General features: G+C 34.0%; 1 protein-coding gene across 1 annotated transcript; it reads left to right on the top strand.

Annotated features, from left to right (window-relative positions):
• Positions 1–4,447: 4,447 nt before the first annotated feature.
• On the top strand, positions 4,448–7,909 carry LOC108691535 (LIRP). The gene is made up of 3 exons (XM_018199314.1): positions 4,448–4,667; positions 6,766–6,825; positions 7,385–7,909. Exons 1-3 carry the CDS (start codon positions 4,448–4,450, stop codon positions 7,588–7,590), a joined length of 486 nt encoding a protein of 161 aa, XP_018054803.1. The 3' UTR covers positions 7,591–7,909.
• Positions 7,910–10,422: the final 2,513 nt, after the last annotated feature.

Genomic DNA, 10,422 nt, shown 5'->3' with positions numbered 1-10,422 from the left:
GGAGGATATGTGTAGTTCGGTATTGTTTACAATCGTTGGAGGCGCCAGACGAGAAGCCAATGAACGGCATACGCGTACGTTATCGACACGGTAATTGTTGTTCGGTCTCATTTTATGCAAATTTGAAGTACGATACAATATTATCTCAGGCAACACAAAATATGATGCAGTGATTCAAAGAAATCAATATATACTCTCTAAATCTTTCAGAGTGAATATCACTCGGAAGAGTAAAATCTCATTCTTAAAGACTGAAAATTGAATCAGTCCTTTTCCAGACTGGATCAATTTTCACTCTCTAGAGTGAGATTCTATTTTTTAAAATTTAAAGAGTATTTTATAAGGATCAATATTGTAATAATTTTTAATGAGGATAAGCTAAGTGTATCTCGAATGCATTTTGAAAATTTCCTCACTGTATATTTATTCCTATACGAAAGAATAATTTTGCTAAAAGATCTGAAATTTTGGAGTTTACTCTCTAAAATTTTTAGAGTGAATTTTTCTCTGAAGAATGAAATTTTACTCTTAAACATTGAAAATTGAGTTTGAAATTCTCTTTCAAGTTTCACTCTTTAGAATGAGACTCCACTCCAAAGAATTTAGAAAGTACAGATCTGAAAATAATTTTGTTGGATTATTAAAATAACTATGTTAGAAACTAAAAATGATGAACAATACTGCAAAACATTTTGATATTATAACAATTAGTTTGAGTTTTTAACACAATTATTTTGACGGTCTAATAAAATTATTTTTATATCCAGCAAAATCATTCTTTCTGTATGCGAGAGAACCAACTCTCCATCAGACGAATTATTTAATTTATATCTCTTGCGCAAAATACGATCGCAAAATTTGATCAATCACATAATTTTAATTCATTTTATTCTAATTGGTTGAATTTTAATTAAATTTCAATGCGTAATCCAAGGCTTTAAGCTCATGTCACGGTACGCATTGGAGATTAAGGATGTGAATTAAAGATTAAAATTTAGTCAGTAAAAACGAAAGGAATTAAAATTAAAATTATCTGACTGGTCGAACTTTAATCTCTAATTCGCAATCTCCTATCGTTCGATATTGGCTTTACGGATTATGGAACAAGATTGAGATATTAGGGAGTTTTTGCAATACCGTTTATCCAAATAGATAGATATGATAAATGCTAAGGTCAGGTTATCTTCTTCTTAACAACTAATTAAGAAAAGGATAACATGTCTTTAGCATTTGCTAAATCTGAATCCATGTTATTGCAAAAACTTATTTTACCATGCTAATCGAGTATCTCGATTTTCGCTGATAAATTTCGTTGATATACTTCTTTTTTTAATTTTGTTTTGTGCACGCATGTCGATGGCGTGCAATCGCGCTTATCATTTTCGCGGTGAGATACCGTGAGTCTCAGCCGCCTGCATTCGCACTCAAAAACACTTATTTACCTCGTCGGTTTTTTTTTTGTCGGTCATCAGATAATTTTTTTTCGCGACGAACGAAAAGAAGAATCGTCAATCTTGGATATTTAAAAAAATTTGCGAATTTCCTTGCAATCTGTCAATCTTGCGACTCAGCAAATATTATAATGAAAAAATAATAAGTCTCTAATATAGAGATTGATTAATTGATTTTAACCCTCCAACATCACCCCAAAGTTTTTGATCATATTTTACACTCTAGATCGTTGAGAGAAACAGCATACATTTTATGATTCCGAATTATATAAAAGTCTGAAAAAATTTTACTTACACTTGCAAAACCTTTAACAATAAATATTTTAACAATAAATATTATAATAAAAACTGAACTGTATTTTATTTATTTTTTTGCATATTGAAATCTAAATAAGAATTTTGAAAAAACGTGATACCGGCTGTGCCTTAAAAGGCACAAAAGTGATGCTGGAGGGTTTAAAAGACGCGAAAAGAGCTTTGTAATAATGAATGATCTAATCAATCTGTTGAATGTATAGAAGATGAAGCAACACTCCTTAAGAATTACAAGTTGCATACGCGTGTTTTCATCGTCGTGCTACTACTAATCGCGCGAAAAAGATAAAGAGAGTTAGATAACTTCGACATCAATACACGCACCGCTTCCTTCGGTTATTGCTTAGTGTTGAACGCTAATTTCCATCAGCACGATGCGCCGGAAATAGAAGTTGTCTGCCCTATATTCGCGTAACTTGTTTTGAAAGAGGCAAGTCAATGTGTGTCTGCTACGACAACTCGGGTACGCGTTTACCTAATGATATTGCATACGCCAATCGATCGTGAATAAGTTTTATCAACCTAGAAACGACAAAATAATGCATATTGAACGAAAATTTAAATTAGACCGTGTCAGTTGATGTACACACAGTGTGGCAATTAAAAATAATATTGATGACGAAAATCAATATTCTATCAGAATTAGTAGAAACATTTGTAATCGATTTCTCTTAGAGTTAAACTGTCGTGACTAATAGCTACTGAGTAAGCCATTGGAAATGAAGGACCTTTCGTAAAGCTTCATAAACTTCGAGAACGTAAAGAGAATGACAGAATTCATTTCAATGTAAAATACATCTTAATGGAATCTTAATTCTCAAAGCTAAATTATCAAAATATCGAATATCGTAGAAAATAATAATTTTATATAATAATTCTAAATACATTTTATTTAAATTTTAAATTTAACGAAAAGTAGTCTTACTGCGTTTACTTTCCAGATTGTTTTCTACATCGTAATTATTTCTATTTTATAATTATTCTTTATATATACATATCTACAGAATTAATTTTTTAAACCTATATTGGTAATATTCCAAATATTTTGAGATCGCGTAGAATTATTGTTTTGTAAAATTATACGGTGTTATACCGTAGTCTCGCATACATTCACATATCAAGGCCGCTGGCCTTATTTCCATTTTCGTTGATAACGCGACTAATCGAATGCGACGTAGCCTGCAAAACAAGTCAACATTGTTCTAATCCTATCACAGACATAACAGCGGTCGCTGGTAGAACTTGGAGGAGATACAGCAGAAACACCGGTGACCTATCCCAAGCAAACTAGGATAATACCCTAGAAGCCATATCTCTGTGTATATATGTGCGTGTGTGTATGCGCTTTTACACATGAAAAGTTTACCTCATTAAAATACCCCCACACGCAATTATCTTTTTGTTCCAAAATAGCGCTATCTCATGAATGTAATCGAAATTCCCATATAGAGTACACAATATTCCTAGAATGTTATATGAATATTATTTGTTCCTTTTAATATTCATCATATTCAAAGAATATTGTCTCGTAGGGTCACTTCAACGAGATGAATTCGGACATCTTTGAAATTAAAAGGCACAAAATGATCATCGCGTTTCGTGTCCCTAAAGTAATGAAGGGAAGGAAAGGGTCTGTACTAGTCCGATCGAGGAGTAGATCGCAATTATGCTGACGTAAACGTGTGATGAACAAAGGTTGCTCCTATGGACAAAGCGATTTCTCTTTCTCTTATTCTGTCGGTGACTCCCGTTGCGACGCGACGCGTCGATTATACGACATCCGCGGACGAAAGTACGCGTCCTCTCCCTCCCTCCCTCCCCCCCTCCCTCTCTCTCTCTCTCTCTCTCTCTCTCTCTCTCTCGCCATCGCAAGATTTATAATTAAGTGAAAGATATCTAAAAATAGAGGCACCCTGCGCGACCGATGGAATGCCGCGCGCTGTCGTGGTTATATACGCGAGCATTCAATTAATCCCGATAAACCGAACGCAACGCCGAGTTTCCCAAGGCGAGGTCTGATTGATGTCGAATCACATGATGTGTTTCTACGCTTTAATGGTATACCGTCGCCTAAACAAACAGCTAAAAAAATATGTTCGAACGAATATCAGCGTCGGAATATCTTTGTCCGAATTTTGAATATGTCGGTATAATGAGACGTTATTTTAGTAAACAGTTTGTCCGACCTGTTGTCCCAGATAACTTCATTTTTATTCGTTTACTCAAAGGCTGCGTGATGACACTGATAGATGAGATCGCTGCCCCGCAATTTCTACCCACTTTTAATAAACGTACATCCTAAATTCTTTGAAGTGGAACCGCACTCTAAAGAGTGAAAATTGAGCCAGTTTTGAAAAAGATTTTCAATCTTTAAGAGTGAGACTTCACTCTTCAGAATGATAAAAATTTTAGGGAATACTTATGTATTTCCTTTTTTTTCTCTCGTTTCTTTCTTTTTCTAAAATTGTCTTCAACGCAAATCTTGATCGAAGATAATTACAATAAATATTAAAGTCTACTAGATCGATCAATTTGACGTACTTCTATCCGCTTATAGAAATTCAGAGTTTAATTTTCATAGCAACTTTGTGATCTAATTGCAGAGTAAAGCGGATGAAGATTAGTGAGACGATGAATTTAATTTCCTGAATGTAATTAAACGAGAATCGTATCACTTTCAGATGTCCGCGAATCGATTAAACGTGCTGGTGACTCTGCTGCTCGCCGTCGCGCTTCTTGTGACGGAATCAGGAAACGCACAGGTAGATGGTTATCCCCAATTCAGCTCGAAGCGATCTGCTGTGAGTGCGCCGCAGAAATATTGCGGCAAGAAGCTTTCGAATGCTCTACAAATAATCTGTGATGGCGTGTACAACTCCATGTTTAAGAAGAGTGGTCAAGGTGAGTTTGAGCTAATCGATAGAGGAAACGCTCTTATCACTCGCTTCCGATATCAAGTCATAGATAAATATAATAGTAATAGATCATTACTGAATGCAACAATTTGTGCTTATTTCTCTTTCTTCGCGTGATAACGTTAAGCAATTATGTTTCTAAATGTGTGGACACAAGAGACGCATCGTATTTCATTCTTGATATAATCATAGCTCAAAGCGACTGTTTAACTAGCGGTTATTCGCTGATTATTTCAGCCTTAATAGACGTCTTTCACCGTTAATTTTCAAATTGTACATGTCTACAAGAAACAAATAATAGGATAATAGGATTAAGAATCTTAAATACATTAGCTTAAATAATTTAATAAAATAATTTTATATCTGAATAATTATAAGTAAAATTTAGACCGATAAAAATATTTGACTTATATCTTATTTGATTTATATTTGTATTTATATAACTAAATCTTTTAATATATTTAAGTATTTTTTAATTGGTTATTTGTCAGCATAGTTTTATTCTATTATTAAAATTTATAGAGAACGAAATATCGATTTTTTTAAAGGACATGAAAATATCCATTATTGATGCTTTCCTTTTAATTTTTTGATTTTCTGAACAAGCGATCTGCGAGAGGAAAATCACGCGTTCGGAATATGTCATTGACGCTCTTGCGCGCGTGCAAGCATATAATTCAGGAAGTTAATAATAGGAAGTTAAGGAATAATATTAAGGAAGATTTCTCGATGGCAGACGCCTCGTGACAAAATTTGCATTTGTAATGCGGCGACATGGTCATTAATATTAATGCCGTTCGCATTCCTTCTTTCTCGATTAATGTCACCCGTGATGCGACAAATATTTTATAATAAAGGCACTGATACTTATCCAGCATAAATGCCAAATTACTGGATATTCGTAAATTTGGATATCGTGAGATGTTTGGTGAAAAACATCCATAAACAGACACGTTAATTTGATGTTTCGAACTGTCCATTATTCTTAACGTTAAACCCGCATATCTAAAGTGACTCGTTTCGAAGTATGAATGAGGCTTAATTTGCACTAGACATATAATTAAACGGCTCAATATAAGAATGAGGTCAGCCTATAATTCGTATAGCTCACTTTAGATACAACCTCACGTTTAAAGCGAACATTATAGACTACGCTGGCCACCGATTATAAGGGAACTTTTATCGGTCGGACCCTTCAATTTTAACGGCTTCTCAAGCATGGTCTTTTACAAAAGGCGATTAAGCACGCGATCAATCTGTGCCCGCAATTAACCAAGTAATCGCCACTTTGTCGCCAATGAATAATGCATGTAAGCTGGTATTACGTATTCCCGAGTGGGATCATAAGCCGACGCACTCTCCATAATCGTCGAATGACTTAAATACACCGACAATCGGGGACATTACATTTTTTAGCAACTCTTTACTCGTAGTTTTTTTTTTATGAAAACAAAAATTTACAGTGGAAACGTGAACTTTTTCGGACACGTAAAATAACTTATCATCGAGCTTAATCGATAAAATAAATTCGTATAATCTAACATTGGGATCTAGATGTGTCTGTCCAATTTATTGATAAGCAATTTGTGGAAAGCAAATTCTCGTTATTTATTTTTTCCGAGTAATATGACATGCATTGTAAATAGGTTCCCCATTTTCTTTTTTAAAACACGTGAAATTTGTCAAACAAAACGTAGACAAGCATGATGGCACAAATGAAATTATTCTATTTCGATTTTAAATATAAATACAATATTATACAATATATTACAATCAATGACGCTAATTATCGTAGTCGATATTGCTAAAAGTAATGTTTTATTATATAATTTTACACTCAATAATGTAATTCTTATTAACATCTTTTGTTATATTACATTTATATTGTTGAATGTGAAATTATAGCATAGATATTATGTTACTTTTAATTAGTGTCAATTGGCGATACGTATATAATCTGTTTAAAACTTTAAAATTTTGTTTCCTCTTATATAAATTACGCTTAAAGATCCTTTCCATTACTTTCGATCATTAAAAAAGTTTTGAGATTTTCAAACAATGTTTTACTTTGATTTCTTTCACAGCGCGAGAAGAAGCGAATGTCGATAGCAGAGATAGCAACTTCGACTACGTTCGCACCCAAGGTATGACTTTAGAGAGAAAAAGTTTTTGCAATCAAAAGCGATTTCGAAAATTTCAAAACTTTTCTAAATTTTTCCACACGCAAAATAAGAGGATTGTAAAAAAGTGCAGTGCTTAAAATGTTTACGTTTAAAAAACATCTTTGCAAAGCAATCATTTAAAAATAAAAGATATTTCAATTTTAAACGTCTTAAAGCCAGTTATTCCATCTTTAGATAAATTATCTTGAGATAATTTTTAATTATTGGATAAACAAAAGAGTAAAAGAGTAAGAACATAAGAAAATAAGAGAGTGAGTTGAAGTTTACTAAAAGGTAGAACAACCCAGTTTAAATATTTAAAAAACGGAGAGACAAGAATAAAACATTTTAATATCTTAAAAATAAATACTTCTTTTTTTTTAGTACACGTACTTAATGTACAGAATAAATGAGAATGAGAGCGCTTATTACGTTAAATACAAGAATTTTTGGATGGTTTATTGACGTACAATATGGAAGTTTATTACCATTTATTAAAGTTATACGATAGATACTACAGATTCGTTTTTTTTTTTTTCAGAAATGGAAATGGCCGATTATCCAATCGCCTATGAGTTTTCCCCATTCTTGCCGCGAGCGAGGGCACGGGGGATATTAGATGGACGCTTCGCTGGCAGGCGTTACCGAAGGCAGGGTCGAGGTATCCATGAGGAATGTTGCATCAACTCATGTACGATAAATGAATTGACCAGCTACTGCGGCGGCAGAGGAAGCGCTTCGGAGTAACTGGTAACCCTTCGACTTCCGCTTTACTGCTCGATCACCATGCAAACCGAATAATCCCAGAGATACACGCCTCACGCGCATATACCCATACACGTACACACACATAGAGGGACATACACACATTCCACATTACGTACAGTACACGTTGGAAAGTTCACCGGTAAATCGCATCATCGCTCACGTTGGAGACTGACTCGTGATAATTGTGTATACATTTTACGTATCTGCGATGGAACTGACTTTTTAACGCATGATCGTGCGCGGGATTGTACAATATACTCTTCTTCTTGATTTCTTGTGAACGAGAGGGCACCAGAGGGAAGGCATAAAGATCGAAGAGATCGAAGATATGTTAATTTTACAAGGTGACATCATCAGTAATTCTGCTTCTTTTAAATTAACGACATTTGCCCGACAGTGGGATGTAGATTTTTGCGATTGAGAATGCTTGTTAAGTTTTATTTGTGATAACAGATTACATATAGTTTGAAGAAAGATTGAAAGATGAAAAGTCTGTTTGATATAATTTAATTTTTTCTATCTTTTAAATCTCAAATACTTGTTTTAAATTTAGATGGTTCTTCCTTCACCTGCTCTGCCTTGTCTATGAAAAGACATAAATCTTATTTTTGCAAATGTAATTTAGTGAAACGGAAATCAGTTTTATAGACAAACTATATTCATAATTGAGAACATTTAAAAATTATTAATGATCTCTATAAAAGACGTCACTCAAATTAAATTTATTTTCTTTTAAATTGTGTACGATGTTTACGACATTTGCTCGGAGGAACAATATCAGCGCCCCATATTTGCCTGATTAACAAAAGTTAAATGGGATAAAAAGAATAAAAACGGACAGAGAAAGAGAAAATAGAACCAATCGCGATCTGTTCGCGCGTATCTAATGTGCGATCACGCGTAATTATAGCGATCATCATACGATCCACATGAAAAATGGAGAACATGCACGTCACGCGATTTCATGCTTGCGTTGCCTGAAATCGATCGTGAATTCAAAAGCTATCTTTCTCTTTTTTTAATCAGGCAGCGTCAAGTGATATCGCCACGCGATTTTTCAATTCATATAAATGTATTGGAATATTCGCACTTTTTTACTTTGACCTCGTGACCTGCGAGAGTTTCTGCGTATCTACTATCCACTTTCTGTTACATTAGCGAATGTCCCGCTCGCGATTTAGGATGCGTTCCGTTTTCACACGCATACATTGTAAGCATCAAATCATCCTTGTTGTCTATGAAATAACAAGAATAAATGATGCGCAAAACGGAATGTATCCTTAGAAACGTCGGAAAATCTTTTCGCGATTATCGGAGGGATACAGTCTCACTCGCATGGTGATTTTTGGCGACGAAGCACAGAAGGAATAGCTCGAATAGTTTAGTTTCTTGTAACTTTAGTTAATTAACTGTAACTTCTTTTTTTTTATGTCAAATTCGAGATTCGTTTAACAATCGGGAGCGAGAACACAAATCATTGCTCGGAGACACGACGTCACCGTTCGTCGTTGAGCGAATGCCGAATTTAATATAGGACATTACTGTAGCTTGCGTTATTTTTAATCTGCCAGAGGCTGTGACGATTTTAAGGGGCATCTACGACTGTACTGCATATGGTGATATTATTCTTATTCGTAGAACCTGTATTCCCAATTATCCTTCGAAGAAAGGACCAGGATACGTAATGTAAAACGATTGGTAAATTCATGTCATGCATCGTACTGTATCGCTCGTATCGGAATGCAGCAAAATCAATATCAGTACAACTATGCAGAGAAATCTAACTTACGTCCATTTCTATCAAACGTAGATTAATGTCGCGTTTACATTTTTTCTAATTCTAGAAATTCAAAAAAGAATAAACTGAGGTAAACATATAGCAAGGAACTTGCAGCAGCAACATTATTGCAGTGTTATTGCAATATTTCTGGAAGGATCTGCTGTATGGAAGTTTATCTACATTGATAGAATGTATATTATACTCGTGTCTAATGTAGTTTAATTTTAATCTTGGTTCAATTAATTCTCCATTTTTGTTAGGTTTAAGAATTAAAAAAAAAATGAAGAGTAAGTTGAAAAAACAATATCAAGGATATCTTGATCTATATTGGTAGAAACGGGCATTACACGTTGATTTAATGCAAAGATAATCATATTTATTTTGAAAACAATTTCAAAAGTTGTATTTAAAGAAGAAACATATCCAATTCTGGATATGTTTTATTTTTACATTGAATTTTTTTTTTTATTAAATTCGATTGTCAGATAACAATTGGAGAATTATTGCATTCGCATATGACGATATACGACAAAAGTGAGTTCATTTAGAAGCATGAAACGTGGTTTTAAAAAAACACGCTTTCGTGTTTGCATGACTATCGTTTAAATGAAACTTTGGTAAGTCGGGAAGATCATGAGTCCTATCTCGAAAGGTATTTACCGAAAGGTTTTCAATAATACAAGCGTATGTAGTAAAGAATAATTTTAATAAGAGAGGGTGTGAATACGTATACGGTAATACAATGAATACAAGCTGAAATCTGATTTATTTAATGACCGAACCGAACTTACGGTCTGAATGCATGAAAGAAAAAAAAAGAAGTGAACGAAATGAATAAGCGTATTGTCAAAGGAGAAAAAAATTAAGATTCCAGACGCGTCATGAAACCAAACATCAAGAAGAACGTGGTGTACTCGCCACTATTATCATTCACTCGAGAAGTTTAACATTATATAATACCGATTCGTTTCTACCGATAGTGTTGACTTTCCGTTACGTATTGAATGATCTCTAAATCGCATGCCATTTAC

Source organism: Atta colombica, unplaced genomic scaffold (genome assembly GCF_001594045.1).
Source record: "Atta colombica isolate Treedump-2 unplaced genomic scaffold, Acol1.0 scaffold47, whole genome shotgun sequence".
In the NCBI taxonomy this organism is placed as follows: domain Eukaryota; kingdom Metazoa; phylum Arthropoda; class Insecta; order Hymenoptera; family Formicidae; genus Atta; species Atta colombica.
This window is presented reverse-complemented; position numbering and strand designations above follow the sequence as displayed.